This window comes from Antedon mediterranea, chromosome 7 (genome assembly GCF_964355755.1).
Source record: "Antedon mediterranea chromosome 7, ecAntMedi1.1, whole genome shotgun sequence".
NCBI lineage: Eukaryota > Metazoa > Echinodermata > Crinoidea > Comatulida > Antedonidae > Antedon > Antedon mediterranea.
Genome location: NC_092676.1, coordinates 6,181,374 through 6,206,051, shown reverse-complemented (window position 1 = coordinate 6,206,051; position 24,678 = coordinate 6,181,374). Strand labels below are relative to the sequence as shown.

General features: G+C 33.2%; 1 protein-coding gene across 1 annotated transcript in view; it reads right to left on the bottom strand.

The window, feature by feature from the left end:
• The window catches only part of LOC140055714 (activating signal cointegrator 1 complex subunit 3-like), a 35,889-nt gene extending 19,669 nt beyond the window's left edge, over window positions 1-16,220 (bottom strand). Inside the window, exons 1-17 of the mRNA XM_072101092.1 lie at window positions 16,100-16,220; window positions 15,513-15,759; window positions 14,428-14,963; window positions 13,626-13,728; window positions 13,479-13,534; window positions 7,864-8,000; window positions 7,236-7,377; window positions 6,968-7,093; window positions 6,391-6,591; window positions 5,994-6,134; window positions 5,053-5,217; window positions 3,047-3,295; window positions 2,468-2,602; window positions 2,096-2,287; window positions 1,454-1,678; window positions 939-1,058; window positions 353-604 (exon numbers count right to left, since the gene is read on the bottom strand). Coding sequence (XP_071957193.1) covers window positions 353-604; window positions 939-1,058; window positions 1,454-1,678; window positions 2,096-2,287; window positions 2,468-2,602; window positions 3,047-3,295; window positions 5,053-5,217; window positions 5,994-6,134; window positions 6,391-6,591; window positions 6,968-7,093; window positions 7,236-7,377; window positions 7,864-8,000; window positions 13,479-13,534; window positions 13,626-13,728; window positions 14,428-14,963; window positions 15,513-15,744 — 3,012 coding nt within the window. The 5' untranslated portion in view covers window positions 15,745-15,759; window positions 16,100-16,220. The remainder of the gene's footprint in view (window positions 1-352; window positions 605-938; window positions 1,059-1,453; window positions 1,679-2,095; window positions 2,288-2,467; window positions 2,603-3,046; window positions 3,296-5,052; window positions 5,218-5,993; window positions 6,135-6,390; window positions 6,592-6,967; window positions 7,094-7,235; window positions 7,378-7,863; window positions 8,001-13,478; window positions 13,535-13,625; window positions 13,729-14,427; window positions 14,964-15,512; window positions 15,760-16,099) is intronic.
• Between the last annotated feature and the right edge of the window lie 8,458 nt (window positions 16,221-24,678).

The following is a 24,678-nucleotide window of genomic DNA, read 5'->3' as shown; positions in this document are numbered from 1 at the left end:
CACGTAATAGTTATTCAATTTAACCAAAAACTGGATAAAAAAAAATTATTTACCTGAAAAGAAATGTAATTTAAAGCAAAAAATATTTAAATGGTTTTTAATTAAAATTAACCGTTTCTTTTGTATTATAATTGAAATAATATTGTTTTTGTTTACAGAAGTGAATAACTGATTCAAACTGCAAAATAGCCTATTTAAAGTCTGATTTTATTGTTCATGTTTTTGGGGTACAATACATCTTTAATTATCTTAACATCAAAATTGTTCAATTTTCTTATGCAAGACAGCTTGGTGGAAATAAGACTATGATGAAAAAGTTAACAACACTCCTAAATAAAAAGAATTCATCTACCTTAATTTGTTCAAATTCCTGCGCCTGTGACACCATATTAAACACATCAGCTTCAGTCATGAGTGGTTTCAGTACTTCATTAAATTTTTCAATGGTTGCATACTTAATATAGAAATGGCTAGAAGTTCGTCCCAAGTCTGTTGAGTTTAAGTAACCGGTGCGTTCATCAAAGCGTATCATGTGTGCTTTGTCAAGCTGTTTGGCAGCCACGCATATCAGGTCTTTACGATGGTTCTCAAGCCCTGGATCATTCTATTAATATGACGAAGAAAATGAAAATGTTATCATCATCAGCTGCCCTCTCGTCTTGTGAAATGATGCTTTACACGCTATTCTATGCCATTTTACACTATCATGGTCAGGTTTGTGCTGTGTCTATATAATGTTCATTTCCTTTCTAACTTTTGTGATTCATGTTGGTTGGTTGGTTTCACTTGGTCTTACTTTTCTTTAGTGCAATTTTTGCAGGGGAAAATGTTATGCAAAAAGACAAATTATATATTTAAGGACTATGTACCCTTACTAAAGCATTTTTTCATTAGGAGAGTGTTTCCATTTGATAAGTATAAATATTTATCTGCCCTACCTGCATCATTTTGTGATTAAGTCCATATGCCAATGGGTTTAAGTACATTCTCACAAATAGATATGTATAACTTAACCACTGCACTGCTTCTTCTACATTGGTTACTGTTCCTAAGGCAACCTGTAAACAAACAAATTTGTTTATTTTGTTTAACTAAAACATGTCTACACTACCAAACTTTGTGATATGACCATATATGGACATATCATATCACTACCATATTTGGGAACATCATTTTGTCAAACTATTTTGATAGTGTAGACAGAGCTTAACACTGGGTTGATTTCAATTTATAGTTTACTAGATCTACCCTCTTTTTATATTTTTTTTATTAAATATTATTCAAAGAGGGTAACCCTTAACAGCATATTCTGACGAGGGGCCCTGTAATAGTCGTTTAATATATCATATTATTCACTGTTTGTATGGGCAACCTGTGAACAACCATATTTATATTCTACTTTGTTTTCAAGAAGAGCATCTCATAAAGAAATTAAAAAATACTAAAACCTAACCTCTGCATTGAGATTGTCTGCTAAGTTCTCAATAAACTGACTCTCAATTGGGTTCTGCCTTGTCATTAACGATAAATAGTGGTTCAGCTTATCATGAGTTGTGATGATTGTTCCTTCGCCATGAGTATCGTATTGAGGGCGCCCTGCACGACCAAAGATCTGCAGGACATCCAGAATTCCCAGGTCTTTAAAAGCACCCTTCTGTGCATCATATATTTGTGTACCCTGGAATCAAAAGAACATTAAACCATGATACTAATTTCAAACTCTACACAACAGACACAATCGATAAAAATGTAATATCGCACAACACTTGTTTAAGACTTTTAAATACAGTATGTTTGATTTCACAATTATGGTAAGGCATGGTGAAACTTCCTACCACCACAGGGCAATGTGTAGCTCCTTGCTAACTATCATACCCTTAAATTCCATAAGTCTGTGTTCTTTTTAATAAGCTTAAATTATTTTAGTCATATTAACTGTTTTCTTGGATTCATACTGTTCAATACTGTTCTTGTAGCCGTCTTCTTCTCAAGACACATGGCCGTCATTGACAGATACTTAGTTTCAGTTGACTTTCCTGCTGTTGTACTACATTGATCTACATTGCTATACAAATTTATTTTTTTAATAGTCTACCTTTATTATGACAGCATGTGCTGGTAAGTTGACGCCCCAAGCAAGAGTAGCAGTACAGCATAACACCTTGATGTGACCTTCAGCAAAAAGCCTTTCAACCATCGTTCTGTCTTGCCGAAGCATTCCCGCATGATGGATGGAGAAGCCATCATTGAACAACTCTCGTAACTGTTTATTTCTTGATCGGGAAACCTTAACAAATGTATAATTGAGATTTGAATTGAGAATTATTATTTATTAAATAAACAAGCATTTGTTTGCGATGTTGCTATGGATGAAGAAATTTGATTACTAGATCATCCCTTAAAAATGTTTTCAATGGAACAATTTTGTCATTTCTTATTTTTATATAAAACTTTCTTCTAGGCCTACCTGTTTTTGAGCACTTCCATACTGTGGTGATGGCTTAGCATGGAACATCTCAGCCTGCCCTTGGTTTTTAGCTATATCCACTAGATTCATTGCTGTATGTACAGTGGCGTTACGAGCATGAACGAACACCATAACCTGGTAATAAGAAATTGTAATAGATAACAACAACATGTTAGTTATAATACACAATGAAAGGAAACGGTCATTTTATTTTTAGAGGCATAACTGGCATCTGTAACAAATAATGCTACTTGGAATTTGGGAACCAGTCTGGTAGTTTGTAATATGTATTATTGAACTTTTAAAGTGTTTCTTTGATGATGATGCCTGAAGCTATTTAGGTGCCCATGAAGAGGACCAACACATCATCAAACCTATGCTTATTAGTTGTACAAACATTGTTACATTTTACTAATAATGAAAACATATACAGCACAACTTCTATTGATTAATCGAAAACAAAATAAATTTATCAGCCAATGATACATATATACAAGCAACTCTACAATGTTTCTGGGAATTAGACTGCCATAGATGTTGATGGATATATAAACAATATGAAATGAAATGAGGTCTTACCTGCTGACCTGATTTTACGACATCATACACTTTCTCGTAGCAGACGTTATCCATATCCTGCCTCTGCTGCATTATATTGTTAGTTTTGATACCGATGTACGTAGTACCTAATGGCACAGGCCGGAACCTTCCATCGAAATAAAATAGTCCGGCGTATGGATTGACATTCAAGAACCTAGCCACATCAAGGTAGTTAGGTAGTGTGGCTGACAGACCAATAATACGGATCATACTTTGAGACGACTCCACCTGAAATGCAGGTTAAAAAACATAAAAGCTCTGTCTCACTATCAAACTTTATGTGACAACAAAATGTGATGTGCCCATATATGGACATGATGTCATATTACTACTATATTTGGGCATATCACTACCATATTTGGCCACATCACACTATTCTTGTCAAACTAGTTTCATAGTGTAGACAAAGCTTTAAAAGGTTAAATATAGTTTAATTTTTATTACATTAAAAGAATGGCAAAATAAGAATTTTTGTTTTAGAAAGAAATATATATCTATAGAGGAATGGCATTAAAAACACAAAATATAGACGTTTAGGTACAATATTTTAGAACACTTAATTTGATGATGTAGCTTAACTTAGAGTCTATAAAATGTTCAAATTTTAAAATAAAAATCATTATTGTTTGATCACGTGAACAATTTTAGATCATTTATTTTTAAGCACATCACTTTTTATGTTAGAATGTATGGTATATCTATTGTTATCTGTAACATTATCTGTTAACTCTGAGCATATACAGATATATTTCCTCCATGCTCGTGAGGTGGTTTCCCGATTAATCGTACGATCAAAACGGTACTGGGTATGATCAACTAGCGTTCGTGTTCCCACCTAATCATCCATTCATAGAAGTACTGATGAAGATATCAATCTGTGACGACAATAGAATGGACCCGAGACCTGGCTATCTTCGACTTTTAAATAATAGAAAGTTTAGAAAAATGTTTTTGTTAGACTAGAAATGTACCTTGTATGTATATAGAAAAATGGTTGTAGTTTTCAAAATTACGTTGTATAAGTTGCAATGTGAAAAACTGTTATTTGATCGTTTGTTGTCGTGTACATAAAGCAAAAATATAAATATAATAAAATAAAATAAAAATCATTAGTAAAACTTTTAAAAAGAGTAAAGATATATATAGTCTAAAGAATATTATAAATACAAATTAGTACTGGTCATTCACTGCATTCAACAGCGCTGTACCTTTGCTATTCTTACAGTAATCAACCAGTACTGCAGTAACTGTATACTAATTTACCTGTCTTAGTGTTCCAGCCACAAGACTTTCAATGACTGCAGTAACTGTATACTAATTTACCTGTCTTAGTGTTCTAGCCACAAGACTTTCAATGACTGCAGTAACTGTATACTAATTTACCTGTCTTAGTGTTCCAGCCACAAGACTTTCAATGACTGCAGTAACTGTATACTAATTTACCTGTCTTAGTGTTCTAGCCACAAGACTTTCAATGACTGCAGTAACTGTATATTACTAATTTACCTGTCTAAGTGTTCTAGCCACAAGACTTTCAATGACTGCAGTAACTGTATACTAATTTACCTGTCTTAGTGTTCTAGCCACAAGACTTTCAATGACTGCAGTAACTGTATACTAATTTACCTGTCTAGTGTTCTAGCCACAAGACTTTCAATGACTGCAGAAACTGTATACTAATTTACCTGTCTAAGTGTTCTAGCCACAAGACTTTCAATGACTGCAGTAACTGTATACTAATTTACCTGTCTTAGTGTTCTAGCCACAAGACTTTCAATGACTGCAGTAACTGTATACTAATTTACCTGTCTTAGTGTTCTAGCCACAAGACTTTCAATGACTGCAGTAACTGTATACTAATTTACCTGTCTTAGTGTTCTAGCCACAAGACTTTCAATGACTGCAGTAACTGTATACTAATTTACCTGTCTTAGTGTTCCAGCCACAAGACTTTCAATGACTGCAGTAACTGTATACTAATTTACCTGTCTTAGTGTTCTAGCCACAAGACTTTCAATGACTGCTCCTCTGTCTTCATGAAGTAGATGAACCTCATCAATAATTAACAGCTTAACCAGTTGAGTTAAAGCCACATCGCCTGTACTCTTTCTTGTTACCACATCCCACTTCTCTGGTGTGGTCACCAACATCTATATTCATAATATTTTAGACCATTTCAGTGAAAAACATATCTAAATATCCTAAGCAAAACTATACCCAAAACAACCCTCTACCCCAGATTATACTACACATTGTACAATCCCATTGCAATTATTATGATTCTACAATTAACAAGAAGGTAATAGGATGTTGTTAACAATCAATTTGATGCATTTTTATCTATCTTTATTTCTCTATTTTTCAATGTACGGTACGCCAAAAGCTATTTTTCTATTTTTCAATGTACGGTACGCCAAAAGCTATTTTTCTATTTTTCAATGTACGGTACGCCAAAAGCTATTTTTCTATTTTTCAATGTACGGTACGCCAAAAGCTATTTTTCTATTTTTCAATGTACGGTACGCCAAAAGCTATTTTTCTATTTTTCAATGTACGGTACGCCAAAAGCTATTTTTCTATTTTTTAATGTACGGTACGCCAAAAGCACAATTCAGCTTTTAGTGATGGTATCACTGGTTATTAGAAAAATATCAGTTTTGGGTCAGAATAAACTCATGTATTAAGCTTAGTCTACACTATAAAACTTGACAAAAAAAATGTGATGTGCTCATATATGGACACAAAGACATATCAATACCATATTTGAGCACCTCACACTTTTTTGTCAAACTAGTTTAATAGAGCTTTAAAGAATGTATCCTCATGACTATGTCATCTAAATTGTGGTTTATGGGCAGTGAAAAAACTTTAATATTTACTATCATCAAATTTAAATGAAGACAGTTAAATAGATTCTGATTCTTACTTGAGTTTTCATTATTTCAGCCTTGGTCAGTTGCATATCACCGGTCAGTTCTTTTACAGAGATTCCCAGTGGGGACAAACGTCCTCCAAAATTCCTGACCATCTCAGCAGCAAGAGCTTTCATAGGTGCTACATATATTATCTGAAACATATGGTCCTTAGCGTTTTTTTATTTTTTTTTTTGGCATTACAATCTATAAAATAAAGGACCACTTAACTCAAACATTGGGTCATGTTTGGGATGGGTATATGAGGAAAAAAGTGTACTGGATAAAAGGCTTGGATTCAATTGATTAAATTATTTACATATTATGTGAATTAGTTGTTAGGAATAGAGAGAAACTTAAAACTATAAATTTAAAGACAAATAGTTATGTAAATAAAAAAATGTATCAAACCTTAAATGAATCCTTTTTAATAACACCCTGTTCTATATGTTGTTTAATCTCTCGTAATATAGTTAACATCGCAATGTTGGTCTTACCAGCACCTGTGGGGGCGCTAATCAACAGGTTCTCGTTGGTGTTGTAAGCTGCATCGCAAACTACAGACTGGATACGGTTCAGTGCCCTTGTATTTTTAAATGCTAATTGTGCTATCTGCAGTTGGAAGAAATTTCAATTTTGGCGTACATGACACTATTCAATGTGGACTTTTCCATTTAATTTAATAATATACTATGAATATAATACATTTTATGTTTTATTAAACTTTGTTTAATGAGGGTGACTCATAACAGCCGAGGCTGACATGCCCTCAACACTTAAAGAACAGGAACGATACAAACACGAAAAACGAATGATAAAAAAGGAAAAAAGATATATGTATATTTTTCTGATTCTCACAGATGTCCTCATATTATCGTTTAAAATAAATACATTTTCAGTATATCACCCGGGGGTTTAGAATTTGTTCCGTGCCTCTGGTGATTATATAGATATATGTAAATATATAGTATTACAAAAAAAACATTACCTCATCCAGCTCAGATATAGGCACTCTGTGTTCCCCTATACTTGTAGGTGGTGGCAATGATGGTGGTATACGCACTTCTTCATATATTTTGTTGCTGTATTTTTCATGGCCCTCTGGCAGGATCATCTTTAACATAAAAATAAAAAATGTGATGTGCCCATATACGGACATGATGATGTCATAGCCCTACCATATTTGGGAATATCACTACCATATTTGGGCAAATCACACTTAGATTGCGGAAAACACAAATTAAAGATGATCATACCTTGCAACCTCCAACAAATGATGAAGTTGCTTGCGCACTCTTGAGGGCGTCAAAGACATACGGATAGACGTTCTGTGGCTGCTGTGCTGATGAACGCTTTGAAAGTAGTGGGTTACGCTTTGCATCTCGTAATGCACGCTCCCTGTCAATAATAAAAAAAGCATAAATACTATGCAGTTAATTTTGGTGAATTTTAAAGAAAAGTAGAACTCCATAATTTTTTTTTTTTTTAAAACCATATTTAATGAGGGTGATCCATCCAGCTAATGCCGATCATTAGAGACCCTCAGAGGTTCACAAGACAAATATATACACAAGATGCTCTACATAAACAAAGTCTTATTACAAGTCTTTGGGAGTGGAGTTGTAATTTGGTCCTTAGAAAAAATCCTGACATGTGACGGGACTTGAACCCAGGACCCTTGGAATGGTAGCCAAGCATCATAACCACCAAGCCAACTCCACTCCTAATAATAATTATTAAGGGGACACCTTTGGATCAAACAAAGTGTTCTTTAATAGGAATTATACTAATAGGGATGTCCTCTGGAAAGGAGTTCACTCTCATTACAGTGTAAAGTGTCACCTTCCTTCTTGTTAGTCACTCAGTCCGTTAATTACAAATTACCTTTCAACTTTCAGGTATTGTGGATTAAAATCTTCCTCAACACTTTCTGCAACATTTTCAGAATGTTTTCCCACCTTTCTAGCTATCTTTTTCTCATCTCTACGGATTTGACGTGACAAAGCTTTCTCTGTAGAAGACTGAAACCAAAAGAATATAATTTGATTTTCTAGGCCTAAAACAGACCTAGGCCTGTGTGCCTAGGGCATGGAGGCTAGCCTAGCTAGGCCTAGGCCAGGTGTAAAATATGTAACAAAAACTTTTAAATGACTAAAAATACTAAATTATAAATCATATTGTAGTAGGCTAGGGCCTATTTTAATTATTTTATTTGCAGAAATACATTAGAAACATCACAAAATCTATGATTCAGACAATGTATTACCACATAAACTGTCCTACATTCATCAGGTATATGGCCTCAAATTCCCTTCATGTGTCTAGGCTAGCTAGGCTCCAATAAGATCAATTTGATAGGGCCTAGCTAGCTATTAAATGGAAAAAACATACATTTTCTACAATTTTGCCATTAAATGACTCTATTAATAACCTTATAAACTGTAACTTTGCATTTTGCACTTAAAATATTCTGTAAATGGTAAAAGGTCTTCAAATAATTAATGAAATTATCTAGTGAATATGTCCAACATCTAGAACACCACTCTCTCATGATGATTGTCTGTGTAGCCAATACAAAATCTCTGTGCTCTGATTGGTTGAATCTTTCAATTTAACAGACATGCTCAGAATGATGGTTGTCTGCAGCCAATATAAAATCTCTGTGCTTTGATTGGTTGAATCTTTCATTTCAACAGGCAAAAGCATTTATAATGTATGCACAATCTGATTTTTTTGATATTTTTTTATAGAAAATGTAGGCCTATTATTGTTCTGCATTAGTAAGCTTAAAAATTGAAGTGAAAAACAGGAAAATGGTGGATAGGCAAAAAATATTAGAAAAGAGGGAAATAATAATATTCTAGACAAGTTTAAAAGTTTATAAAATTCTAATCATGAAGAAAATCACTATATTAATCAAATATAAAAAAACGTGGCTACTGGCCATGTTGGTCCCGTTGGGGAACAAAAATGTGTCTAAAAATCCATGTGAGATTTTCAGTTCTTTTAAAAAATATATTTATATTAAATTTCATTTGACATGTAGTTTTATGCATGAAAACGAAACAACATTTTTGTTTTTATTTGTTGTCCAATAACTGAACTTTTAAATGTCTGACCTATGAATTAACTTGTTTACTTCCATAAAGAAATGTGTCAATAATATGAATATATAAAAAAATACGAGACAGTACGAATAATTTTTTTCAACACCTGATAAAAATATATAATTTATTAGCCATGCATGATGCACAATGATACACATATGTATGCAGTGACTATTTACTTACACTAAAATCAAAATCCTGAAAAAAAAATTGTTTAATCTTCAAATTAATAATTATTAATTAGACATGAGGCTGTTAATAATAAAGTCATTAATAGCTAATACCGGTATATGAATTTATAATTTACAGTCTAGTAAAACTGGAAAAAGTCCTATTAGTCTTAATAATAAAATTTACCATTGCATCTGCTAATAATAAAATATAGGCAAAGAAAAGAAAAATGGTTGAAAAACATCAAACACTTTTATTTGTACAATATTAACAAGTACCATTCTAATATTCATAATAATCCAGTTGAAAGAAGGCCAAGAAAAGCATGGTATTAAATACTCAACATTGGTAACTGACACTAATTTGGCTAAGCAATAATCAAAAACCTTGACATAACAAAACTTATTATGTATACTGGTACATGACAGTTTTAATAAGGCACCGACTAGGCCCTTAATAAAATACAAGATTTTACATGTAAACTAAAGGTTATGGTGTTTTCCTTCTAACCCTATTTGAACTATAGAAGATACAATCTATGCTGTAAACATGCTTATAATATTAGATGAGTTTGTTAAATCTCAACAAGCACACAATACAGGGATGTATTGGGGAAAAACTTCACAGTGCACAACTATGATTTCATTATTAAAGCAATGATCAATATGTATATATGTATGTACCTGCAAATGCGTTTTTCATGAGGGAATTATAGTACATCCCGGCGCAGTTTTAAAGATAATTCCTCTAAGGAAAGAAGTGTCCATCATAATTATATCATGGAGTTTCATCGATTTTTCAGAAAATGTTTTTATGGGGTGCATAGAGATTGTTTTACATGTTTGTGAAGTGTCCACACTATCAAAGTTTATGTAACAAAAAATGTGATGTGTCCAACTTATATAAAGACAGAAGGATGATGTCATATAACTACTGTACCATATTTGGGCATATCACTACCATATTTGGACACATCACACTTTTTTCGTCAAACTAGTTTGATAGTGTAGACAGAGCTATAGTTTTAATTTATTTATAAACTATTTCTTGAATTCTTCGACTGAAGCATTATTATTATCAAATATATTTATTCTTTTATTCAATCTAAAAGTACTTTTCGAATGGGATACTCAAAATATAATTTTTCAATAAAATAAAAAGATTAAATCAAGGTTAAAGCTAGAGGTTAAAAACAGACGCTATATATTTATTGATATAAAATATGGCGATCTGTGTTGGGGAATCGAGGTGGGTGGTGAAAATTGAAAATGTCAAACTCATGCTGGCCCTGTTAAATTGAAATACACATTTAATGTGGATTTTTGTTTTTATCTACTAATATCATTTTTGTATATGGCCTTGTTTAAATAAACCAAGAAATGGGAGCCAAGGAATTATGGTAGAGTAAGGAAACTATGAAATCAAAACTGGAGCCAAGAAATAAAGAACAGAAGTCAATACACCACACTTAGAGCCAAAATGGCAAGAACTCAAGGCTGGAGGCATCTTGTGATAGAAAGTCTATTGGATGTAAACCGTTGATACACTGTACACGCTTATTTGCCCTTTTCAAGAATTACCCTAGTGTACCTTTACTCATGTCCCCTGTGATTGAAGAGACGTACCCAAAGTAGCTACATAGACCATAGGAAAGGCTTACCCTAGTGTACTGGTACTCATGTCCCCTGTGATTGAAGAGACGTACCCAAAGTAGCTACATAGACCATAGGAAAGGCTTACCCTAGTGTACTGGTACTCATGTCCCCTGTGATTGAAGAGACGTACCCAAAGTAGCTACATAGACCATAGGAAAGGCTTACCCTAGTGTACTGGTACTCATGTCCCCTGTGATTGAAGAGACGTACCCAAAGTAGCTACATAGACCATAGGAAAGGCTTACCCTAGTGTACTGGTACTCATGTCCCCTGTGATTGAAGAGACGTACCCAAAGTAGCTACATAGACCATAGGAAAGGCTTACCCTAGTGTACTGGTACTCATGTCCCCTGTGATTGAAGAGACGTACCCAAAGTAGCTACATAGACCATAGGAAAGGCTTACCCTAGTGTACTGGTACTCATGTCCTCTGTCTATTGGTGCTGCATAGACATGAACATAGGAAAGCAGACTAAGAACGTGCAACATTTAGTTCACTTGGCACATTGAGACGATCTGTATTGTGTAATACACTAAACACACATCAGGTGGCCAACTTCTCCCACAAGGGGCTCTGTATTTCTTTACTTCCTAAATATTATCGTAAACTTCCGTTGAAAATTGTACTAATAATGAGAAGACTAGACTCATTCTGTAGGTTTTTACAATTAAATTTAAACTGGTTATATCATGATTTGATTTCCTAATAACGGAATAATATTACAATGTTAATACCCTTTTTAATTCTCATTAATGTGCTATGCGGTTTGTTTTTACCTCTGACGTTGAATCGTCATTTCCTCATATTGTTTTCGAACAATATAATTTATGTAAAAATGATAATTACATGGTTAGACCTACTTTAAGTTTTTCTTTTACAGTTAATGTAAATTAAACATACATTTATTTAGTAGATACAGACCAAATATATAAACAGTGGCAGATCCTGAAATATTTATAGAGTTAAGTGAAATACTTAATATTTAGGGAAATATCTCTATATCTCTATGTATTGTCCCCCTGAAAATCTAATTCTTAAAATTTTTTTTGTTGAATATGCCATTTTAATGTCACCAAATAGTTATCCACTTTGACCAAAAATTGGATTAAAAAAAAAGTATTTACCTAAAAAAATGTAATTTAAAGCTAAAAATAGTCAAATTGGCTGCCAGCCAATGGGTTTTTGGTTGAATTTAACCATTAACCATGTAATTTTATAGTGAAAACATTAATTATTTCCATTTTTTTTCTACAAAATAATCTATTCAAAATCTGATTTTATTAATTTTTATTTTTCATGTTTTTGGGGGACAATACAAATGTGATTGGTAAATAAGGATGTCAGCTTATACTGGAGGTGGGCTTATACTGGAGGTGGGCTTATACTGGAGGTGGGCTTATACTGGTGGTGGGCTTATACTGGAGGTGGGCTTATACTGGTGGTGGGCTTATACTGGAGGTGTGCTTATACTGGAGGTGGGCTTGTAGTGGAGGTGGGCTTATATTGGAAGTGGCTTACAGTGGAGGTGGGCTTATACTGGATGTGGCTTACAGTATACATAGAGAAAACTGAAGCTTGGGCTTATATCTGAATCAATAAAGTGCAAGAATGTACTGTCAATAATGATTAATATAATTAGTCTACTTTTCCACCTGACACATTCTAAAACTGTGTTCTGTTTAAAATATAATTTCTTGATTGTTCATTCATTCCAGACTTAATAGAAATCGTTCTACTTGCACCAATTGCAAAGTACATGAATAAATTAAGTATCAATATAATATAGGTCAGTAATCAGTGTAAAGAGACTATTGGCAAGTCAATGTTATACAGACAATTAATATCACTCTTCTTTATTAACAGTATCCGCTTTCTCTGAAATAACTTGATCAACATTAATGTTATTATAAAAGAGCACTATAATGTGACGTCAAAACGTTATACCATTCCATTGCCAAAAGCTATCAAAATGTAGTGCAGGATTTAGGATTTCTAACTTAATTTAATGTTGCAACTTGCTTTAAAGACAATTTTGGATGGCTCAACAAATAAAAGTATGTCCAAGGTAACTGGAAATCTCTGGTCACTTCCTGCAGCTACGTAAGATTATTGTGATGATGGATTGATTCATTATTTTCTTGCTTTATGTTCATGTTTTGTAAGTATTTGAGGGCCAAATACACCGTCATGAAACAAAGTTACAAATAAAAGTACACAGTATAAATATTGGATTCAAAATGGTAACACTAGCAGACAGTATTTCAACACAGGAATGTACCCTGGAATCTGGATAATAACCTTCTTAAAAACCTGCAACATGAATAATGTCAATGAATCAAACATACATTAAGCTCTGTCTACACATCAAACTAGTTTGACAAAAAAAGTATTATGTGCCCAAATATGGAAGTGATTTTCCTAAATATGGTAGTGATATGACATCATCATGTCCATATACATGGGCAAATCACATTTTTTTGTCACATAAAATTTGATAGTGTAGACAGAGCTTTATACCCCAATACTGTAAGTGATTCCAATAAAATGCTCACAATGGTGCCTTACCTGTACTGTTACTTGTGCCCCATAATTTGGTCTGACTGGTTTTTCCTCCTTTACAACTGAAAAAAAAACAACCCCAAATTATATGTAATAGAACCAAGGACTTTGGGTTTGTAGGCAAGCTACCAGACCACAACGGCACTACTTTACCTCTTTTTGTTAGCATTTCATTGCTTCCTTCAACAATATGCTTCCTGTTTGTTAACAGGTTCTGGATAAATTCAAATCTTTCAAAACCAAGGAAACCAAAAAGCTGAAATTAATCAATAAATTGTACACAGTTACCTTATCAAATAAATTGATTTCCTGATGCACAGTAGTGGTAGTACAGTATCAAATCAATTTATGTGAAAGTCATTGCCTTTGACATAAAATGGGATTCACACAGTGAACATTCTAAAACCATAAGGACAAATTAATACCCTTTTCACACTGCCTAGCAAAACACATGAGTTTACAACACACAGTATACAAAGTGTAGTTGATTCACTGGTTTCAAGTTTGGTAGGCAATGTGAAAGGGCTATTGGTTTTTATCTTTTTAACGACAGGATTTACTGTGTATAAAGCTCTGTCTACACTATCAAACTAGTTGGACAAAAAGTGTGTGCCCAAATATGGTAGTGATATGCTCAAATATGATAGTAATATGACATCACCATATCCATATGGGCATATCACATTTTTTGTCACATAAAGCTTGATACTGTGTAGACAGAGCATTAATTTAGGCATATCAGAATGAATGCAATTACAAAAGGGGTACAGTACTGTATGTATATGAAGTTTAAATATTAATGAGTTAAGTATACTGTACATAGAGGCATCTGATTGACAATGTTAGAATTTCCAGACAGGATTTGAACCAAAAACCCTGGTATTGATAAGCAAGTATGTAAACCACCCAAACAATTGTGCCACAATTAGAAATGTGAATACATTTATTAACTTACCACATCTTGAAGTTCATCATTGCTGCTTGGAGACTTCAGGTCACTAAGAATTTTGACACAAAGGTCATCAACTGTAAGTCCAATTGAAGCAGTTGTGGTGTCATCATCACCAAAGAACAACTTAACCTGTGACCTCAACCAATTAAGGTCATAGGTCAAAGCTGAAGACACCTTGGATTCCATCTTTGAAGAATACTTCATATCAAACTCAAATTTTGCTGACTCATCGTCGGATTCCTCGTCAAATAACGATAAATCAAATGTTTTCTCGTCATAGGAGAAGTGAATGTTCTCACCGAATTGTTTCCGGTTATCTGGCTTGGTTTCGAAGAGGTTGATAAGCACCTTCTCCGGGATATGCTTCACGATTGACTGCACGATGCCACATGCTTTTGTTGCAACTGATGCTGGGAACGGGCCTAGCATTCTCTTCAAGGCTGATGATTCTTTTTGACTTACTCTCTCGCAGTCTTTGAAAGTTTCAAAAAGGAACACAGCAGTGCTTTCAACCAAAGTCTGTACAGCATCAGCTCCAACTGTGGAACAAACAATTTATTTATTTAAAACCCTTGCCTTCAATTTATTTGATTGTACATTGTGCTCTTGTAATTTAGTTCCCCTTTGTGCTTCCTGTTCCTTACTTTAGTTGTTTGTTTGTTGTTGTTTTGATTGGCAATAAAGATAAGAATAAGAAGGACCGGGGCCTACAAAATTTTATTTAAAACATATCTTTAAACTTTCTTTCAGTTTCAATGCTTCTTCTTTCTTTAATTCTTTACCTTTAAGCATTCGTAACCCTCACAATTTCTTCTCCTTTAAATCTCTTTTGAAAAAACATCTCTTTCTCTCTCTCTGATATTATTTATTAATTATCTTTCTTACATAGTTGGCCTACTGTATATTTATATATATTTTTATCTTTGTTAATTTTGTATTTAAAAGTTTATTTTGTATTTACTGTGTGTATTGTTTGAGGGTCCCTAATGATCAGCTGGATGGATCACCCTCATTAAATATTGTTCAAATAAAATAAATAAATAAATTTGATGTTATATGATAAATATATATATAGATCCTGAGTTTACCCAATTCTCTCGAGATTTCAGCCAGTTCTCTTAAGCCATCAACTACATCATGATCCACATTCCTGGTCTTTTCCAATGAGCTTCTCAACCTCTGCCATGTTACTCCATTCTGTTCCTTCTGCTCAGCCTGCCTTTGTCTTTTCGTCACCAAGTCTATATCGAACGAGCTGTTTTCTTCAGCAGAGACAGATGAGAAAGCTCGTAGCGCACCAGTTAGTCTTGGTAAAGGCATATTTTTCTTTCAAAACTAAAAAAATCATTGAAATGAAAAATGTTTTAAACTTTTATGACTAGACCTAGGTATAGCCAACTACAGCAGTATGCGTAGCACCTACCTACTAATTATTACACATGCAAGGCCTTCCTACCTGTGCTAAGCCTAGCCTAGGGGATTCTTGGCCTACTAGCTAGGCCTACCCTAGCAGGACAGACTGACTGAGAGGTAGAGCCTAGAAGATAGGCTAGCTAGTTAGGCCTAGCCTAAAAAAACGTAATGGGTAGGCCTAGTAAGCTCATTATACTCTAAAATAAGGAACTGTAAATGAATACTCTCATTCCTAATCATTAATACAAATTGTTTCACTGACTTTTGACTAATTTTGTAAACACATGTCTACAAACATATTATTTCTTCCATGTTGTGAAATTTCCCAGATCATCAAAAAAGTCGTCTGCTCTTGATCGAGTGCGCCATCAATTTTTTGTAATAGTTTTGATAACACGCGTAAATCCATCTCCACCACCAATCTTCTTCCTCCCCCTCAGAAATCATTCTATTGATTTTCGTCTTTCATTTAGGTTTTCTTTATTGAATATTAAAATAAGTGGTATAGTATATCTAATTATTGATATTTGGAAAAGCAGACAAGAAGCCTAGCCTTCTTTGCGTAAAAATGTTTTGCCCGGAGAATGCTATTTTTCAAAATTAATTAATTTATATTCATAGTGTATGATTTAACAATTATTTATACTATACATAATATTCCGTGTATAGGTTGAATACCCATATTATGAACGAAGTAAGACGAAAACACACGGTTGAAAACGTCATATTATTATAGATTTTATATAGACTAAATCCGAGATTTTCGCAATGCAAATCCCCGATATCAACAGTTACATTAGTTAATTAGTTTATCAGCAAACAAACGGTATCATCAATAGGCCGCAGGTTATACTGAATCTGTTATTCTCATAGCACAATATATAACTCATCATTTTCATGGTTGATTCATCTTTCATCAAGCTTATTTTCCAGCGGGGTACCCATTTTCTCATTTTTTATTTATTATAGTATTTTAGAAAATGTTAACTGTACTTTGTTTTTATTTGAGAAATAAATTATTATTGATTGATTGATCACATTATTAGATGAGATAATATACAGCGCCAACTTACCTTTGTCTAAAACCGTGAACTAAGTCACTAAACATAACAAACAAACCCGAAGGTGAGAGAGAGAGAAGGAAACAAAATGCAATGCGGAATGATTCATATTATTCGTTCTTTCGAGACTGACAACAACTGAGAGATCCCCTCAACAATCTTGAATACAGCACAAACTCACATTAAGGACACCTGGGGACACTAAACAAAGTTTACCTTCCTCAAGAGTGGAGTCCCCTGAATATTATATATAATATGTATATATTTATTATAGGCATATTGTATATCTTGTATTATTTTTATATTCAAATGACTCAAATGACTAATTGTCTTTTGTATGTCACCCGTCCGTGACGGCGGAGAAAATTTGTACAGCAATTAAGTTTGCTTTTGTTTATAATCCCGTCATCGTCACGGATTTTGTTATGTTAATTTGTATTGTTTTATCATGTTTTTAAATAAAAATAAATGAAATGAAATATAATTATTTTGAATGAACTTTTAAATGGAATTTTATACTTTTAAATAAAACAAAATTGATATGAAATACGTAGTTTTTTTTCTAAACATACACTCAGGAAAGAATTATGTAGAAATTTACTCTTACCTGGCTTCAGGAGGAGGAAAGAGTACAGGAGATGGTCATTCAGGCAAAGCAGCTCAGAATCATTTCAACGTGCCTACGAATTATTGATGTTATCGCGAATAAAGTCTGCAAATAAATATCCATGGAAGATGATGTTACATAGATTCAGACGACTTATATTTTCGGTCTCATGATACTCTATAACTAATTTATTTGCATAATTAATATTAAATTGCTATAAATCCGTGTGTTGAAACTAAATCTATTAGTTTAGGACATTTTATGAATAAACACATGAAATCATATTGGGCGCGAAATCGTGCAGTGTGACGTCATCCAATGAACGATTTATAAATTGATTGTACATGTACCGTATAATAATTATTGTGCAAGTTGGAAAAATGGAAAAAAAAAACACAGAAAAATGTGTATAAGAGCACAGTTTACCTCACGACGGTTTACATTATAACCCAATACTCTGTGCTTTATTGAATAAACACAGTTGTGCTTGTTCGTTCCATCCCTACCCCATCCATTCCCCCGCAAAATAGAACATCTTTAGTTGTGTTGTGCTGCTTTATTGAATAAAACACAGTTGTGCTTGTTCGTTCGATCCCTACCCCATCCATTTCCCCCGCAAAATAGAACATTTTAGTTGTGCTGTGCTGCTTTATTGAATAAAACACAGTTGTCCTTGTTCGTTCGATCCCTACCCCATCCATTCCCCCGCAAAATAGAACATTTTTAGTTGTGTTGTGCTGCTTTATTTAATAAAACACAGTTGTCCTTGAATTGTTCGTTCGATCCCTACCCCATCCATTCCACCGCAAAATAGAACATTTTTTAGTTGTGTTGTGCTGCTTTATTGAATAAAACACAGTTGTCCTTGTTCGTTCGATCCCTACCCCATCCATTCTCCCGCAAAATAGAACATTTTTTAGTTGTGTTGTGCTGCTTTATTGAATAAAACACAGTTGTCCTTGTTCGTTCGATCCCTACGCCATCCATTCCCCCGCAAAATAGAACATTTTTTAGTTGTGTTGTGCTGCTTTATTGAATAAAACACAGTTGTCCTTGTTCGTTCGATCCATACGCCATCCATTCCCCCGCAAAATAGAACATTTTTTAGTTGTGTTGTGCTGCTTTATTGAATAAAACAGTTGTCCTTGTTCGTTCGATCCCTACCCCATCCATTCCCCCGCAAAATAGAACATTTTTAGTTGTGTGTGCATGTGCGTTGTTTTTCTTCTCGAACGGTGTGAAAATTCCTATTTAAATTTTGTAATGTGTCACCATCATTGTCTTCGTACTCGTCATCGCCATCACCATAATCATCGTCTCCATTTAGCCACAGCATCTTCGTGCTTTTCAAATGACGTCTTTATTGCCATCATATGCACATGTTTATACTCAAACGTCATTTACGTCATAGTCTGTATCGTCATCATCGTTGTTCTTAAATTCCAGTCATTGCGGTAAAGTCATATTACAACCAACACGTTCTTGTTCATGCATGTAAACCCTGGAGATCCAAAGTGGAAGGGGCGTCGGGAAGGGGTGTCGCCGACGGCATTGTGTGTAGGTAGCAATTGTAGTTGTCAGTTGTGCGGTGAAAATTGAACATTTTAATTAATCTTGAACCAGTTTTTCATTTACACATTTACATTCCACATCACACTTCACAAATTGAAACAGACCACCAGAGTCACTAAGCCCATGCCAAACGACGGCATTATCCATCATTACTTCTCTCATGATGTTCCATCTTTTATTCATTAAAAATACATTGAGCTTTCGTCCGATATCTAAAGGCAGAATAACTCAAACTAGGGGCCGGATATTTGGAATATCTTATCAACCGACGGAAACTACTTCCATAAAATCGTCAAATATAACACAAAACTATTTCTAAAACAGAATTTAGTTTACGCAATCATCTTGTATACAAAACGGTATACAGATTTTTCTATTTCTTTTTAATTTTACTTAGCAAAAGTGCTAGCACAGCATTTGGGAAATACTGTTATATAATTTTACTAAGTTGTATTTTTTATCTTCATTTGTCTGTAAATAGCTATATACCAACAGACCATCTTGTTGATTTTTAAATGAAGCTTAGAAAAATCTCGAGTTATCTGTATCTTCAATATGGGCAGAAATATAAAATAGCACGCCCTCTGTCGGTGTCTATATTTTGCAAAGTACTCTGTACAGGTATTTCGCTTCTTTTTCTATTCTGAGCGTCAGTGACTTTAGCATTAATATCTGTATACTTTTTTTTATCATCAATTGACTTGTTATATATTTTACTGGAATTTGTTATGTTTACCTCATTTTCTTGAAGGAAGAAATAAATGTTAAGTTGAATTGAATTGAATGTTTAACCTACATAATAGTACTGTACTCCAGTATAAAATGTTGTAATGAATAATGTTCTATATCAGGTAGTAATCATTTACTATCATTGCGGTTAATAATAATTGTCAGAGAAAATTATCCTGCTGCCTCAGAGTAGTTCTTTGGTCTTTTATGTAGCAAGGCAAAATAAGTAGGTCTATTAAGATGTAAGGTTATGTAAATATTGAATAGTTAATTGCACTAAATGTTCAGGGATGTTGAGATAGCTACAACATTAAACATGAGAGTGTAAAGATTATTATTTAAATACGCCGAAGAACACCTTGCATGTAGGCCTATATGTTACATGTAAACCATTAAAATCCAGCCTCCAGATCATCAGCCAATTACAAAATATTACAAATGACTTCTCGAGAAGTACTTGCATCACCCTTAAAAGAACACAAAGTGTTGATTTTTTTCAAAAGTATGAACGGTAAAATACTGACCGATCTATATGGTGTAAAGAAAAAAGTACAAGACGATAAAACGCATATTAGGCTTCCCACTAAGACGAAACACAAGGACTTGTAAGCGCTATACAAGTAATTTGACCAATCACAATCAGTGGATCATACGCATGTCGCTTTATCATTGGTCAAGTTTCAGGGTGGGTGCTTAGCGAACTTGAAAAATAAGAAACGGGTTGAAGATAAACACGTTTGTTCACGACCTCAACTACATTACACTGGCCGTTCGTTATATTTTGGATGAAAGCAAATGATATACATGAATTATGTTATTATCGTTTTCATTAGCTATATCATACTTCTAGATTTTCACGGTGACGTCACAATAGTTTATAAAAAAAAACAACTCGAGTTACATGTATCTTCATTATGGGCCAAACTATTAAATAGAGCATCCTCTGTTGATCTCTTTAATTATTTCGCTCAATTTCTGATATAGTAATATGAACGATGTATTATATTTATTGGATACTACAGGCCATAAGGTAAAATAAGACAACCAACATGATTGTATCAATTCTTTAATTAAAAAAATGTTCAAAATCATTTAATTTGTACTATTAGATAATAATTACGTACACGTATTTGGTTTTAGTTTGAATACGCTTTTACACGATCAACAAGTTATAGGCACTTTATATAAAATGATACTTTTTCAATACAAACTATATAAAAGAAACAAAATAATATATTTTCAATTTTCTATTCTAGATTAATAAAATAATACCTATCGGTAAACCAGTATAATACTGAGCAGTTTATTGCACTTGTTAGGGTTAATTTGTTTAGTTCAATCAGTATTTGTAAAAAAATATTTCTAATTCGCTGCAAAAATCGTTAATTGCGAACATTATTATTACTACATACGTTTGGTGCATCACTAGGTCAAAGGTTAACATTAGTAACGTGTTAAGTAACTGATTAGCTTTCTGGAAAATGTGACGTCATTAATCATTAAAGGAAAGGAACAACCTAATATTTTACCTAACTATTATAAAAGTAACCCTACCAACTTAATATTCAGAACAATTTATGTTTAAATCGGATTTGTAGTTTTCTAGTAAACAGGATTTTAAAGCTGTTTTCAAGACATTTGAAAATCGCCATCTTGTGCTCATGGCAGCCTGTTTGTGACGTCAGATACGGCCGACGAAAATTTTAAGATTCGCGGTTGCATTCGGCGCTTCTATTGGATAAGCGAATCCGCTAATATGATTGGCTAATAACGCGACATGCGGTCATGCAGGACGGCGATGACGCGGTATGAGCATGCGCTGGCTTGGTAAACAAACCTTCGCTCGATCTTTTCTTCTGCAAGCCAATTCGTAAATCTTTCAGCTATTATTAATCTATTGTTACTTTTATTGCCTAGCTGTTTCAAACGGGATTTGGATGGGGAATTAACTGGTAAACCTTCCAAACGAAGGCTGTTGACGATGCAGTGTCTACTTTATTTTCGTTCAACACGAGTTCTAGGCCTAGTAAGGCATACAGTACAGATACACTGGCCGCAAGTACACCATTCTTCGACGGCTTGTTATGCTCGAGAATGTTCTTCTTCTCTTCTTTTTTCCTCATCTGCACAACGCAAAACTAACTCTCTTTCTGTATATTCTGGTTCCAAATTTTCTGAATTATAAAAACTCCAAGCCATATTCCGAATTATTAGGTATGTTAGGCTATTTAATTGATTTTATTTATGGTTATATCCCGCACTTCCATATTGAAATACTGTACTAAGACGATGGACGCTTGGATTTGCTTGAATGCGTCCACCTAATCTGACGTCACATATTTGCTCTTAACCTGTCAAAATGGCGCTGTTCAATTTCCGATATGTTGTCGTTTAAAAGTCTATTTTTTAACTAAATTGCTTACTATTGTACCTTGAACCATTGTAATCATGTTTTTATTACATTTATCTATAAGCACAGTGGCACATTTAGCCCAGGGTGTTCCTTTCCTTTAAGGCGGTCGCAACTAGCCACGTATAAACTCGCAATCAATTTTCCCAAATTAGATTGAATAATTAAAATAAAAATCAGTTATGTTGAATGCTACTTTACATTCAGTTAAGTAAACATAACAGGATGAAGATAGCAGACGTGCATAATTATTAATTAGTGGGTAATTGCAATTTCCAATTATGGTTGTTACAGCGTCTAGCCATTAATAGTACTAAAAACATACAATAAATTATCGTCATGATTTATCCAACTCTAGCACCTTATTGGTCAATCGGTATCGTCTGCGCCACATGACGACACTAATGTAGGCGGGTTAAGTATACAGTACGAGTTATTAACAAAAATAAGTTTACATGGTTTAGGGTCGTTTTAGGGTCAACTTCTAGGTTAATATAGAGGGCGGGCAATATTTCAATATAAAAATAATCATACACATAACACTGGAAATACATATTTGTACTTTGGTTTTAGAAATATAAGTTAGTTAAATGTAAAAAAAACAATTTATCGTATATTTAATTTTAAATTTAATTAAAACAGCCGAAATAATAAACAAAATTGGGTTAAAATACTATAGGACTATGAGGCCCTTGAAAATAAGCATGCTAAAGAATGGAAAATAAAAAAAAAAAATCAATATTTATCAGCCTCTATAATAAATATAGAATAAAAAAATGTCAAACTATTACATTAGTGAATACAATCAGGATATATATACTCCAAGACTATAATTAGCAATACATACAATAAAATAAAACTATATAGGTAGTGTATTTATGATATATTATTTTCAATTCCTATAAAAAATAATTGGATGTGAATGGTGTCTATAAAAGTGTCAACAAAATGAATGCATTGATATCGAATTCGAGTCTGAATTGTGTAACCCATTTACTGAACAGGAATGAGGTGTTATGAATTATTCACGCATTGCACTTCCTAAGAATAACCTTCGAGTTTTTAACTTCCTGTACAGATAAAAGTTAAATTTTCTTGAATTTATCTAAGAGGCAAAACGGGTTAGAAAATAAATTTGGTTTCAAAATAGTACACATGTATTTTCCTCCAAAACATGAAAAATAAAGATGAATAACATTTGGTAATTTTAAAAAAGTTATTCACTTTCGTCAAAAACAAAATACAGCAATCAAAAGAATGATTTTCCTTGAAAAAGACAAAAATAAACATTTCATTTAACAAGAAACCCATTAACTTCCAGACTATGGGGTTCCAATTGGCTACATTTTCTTAAAATTACAGTTTTATCAGGAACCATCAATAATTTTTAATTCCCCAATCCCATTTTTGGTCAAAGTGAATAACTATTGTGACTTTAAAATGGTGTATTCAACAAAACAATTACAATTTTTCAGTCTTACTTTATTGGAAAATTAAAGGTTGTTTTTTTTAATATTTGAAATCTAAAACAGGTGTGGTGAGCTTATGGCTTAAGAGTTTGTACGGTTTCCGCTGACTTCATCTTAGAAATCTCGCCGAAAAAATAAAAAGAGAACTCCTTTGTTGAATTTTGTTCACTCGGCAATCACACACAATTTTTATAGTAATGGCAGTATAATGGCAATGTTTGTAAACTACTTGCGACGCTGAAATAAATGACATTAAAAATAAGTAATTAGTTTAAAAAAATGATAAAACACATTTATCAATGTGTTCAGTGTTACTCTTATAAAAACTGCTGTCAGATTAAAATCGCAACATCATTATTTTTTTATTATTAAATTAAAATGTTAAATAATTTATAGCTGATTTCAAAACTTTGTTCTTTTACTGTACAGTAGTTGTTTTCTTTTTTGTTTTAGGTATGAAATGTTCGCGGTTTAAACCATCGATTCTAAATTTATATTAGCGGTCTTTGTAGTACTATTTTAAAACACAATCGTATCCAAATTTATTTTTGGATATCAATCTACTTTTCTCCTTTCCTGCAAAAATATGTTCACTCATTTGCATATTCCATATTTCGCATAACAAAACCAAATGTTAAGGTGTTTTCTTTTTTAACTATTTAAACTGGGTTAATATTAATAAATTAACAAATGCATTATTTTGGGTTGTGGGGTTAGGCAGTGTGTTTTTCAAGGAACTTAGAGTGATTTTGTAAAAATTAAAAACATACACCAATAAGCAAAAGTGTTCATAATAAATGTTAAATGCTGCAACTGTTTATTCAGTTAATATATCAAAAACAAAAATGAAAAATCAAAATGGGTAAATATTAGTGATGATAAAAATTATCTAGAAATATGAGTAAACGTTTCTTATATTATTGCTGGTACAAATCGTTTGCCATGAAAAAATATTCCTTGGCAACCTCAGCAGAAATACTCTACATAATAAAC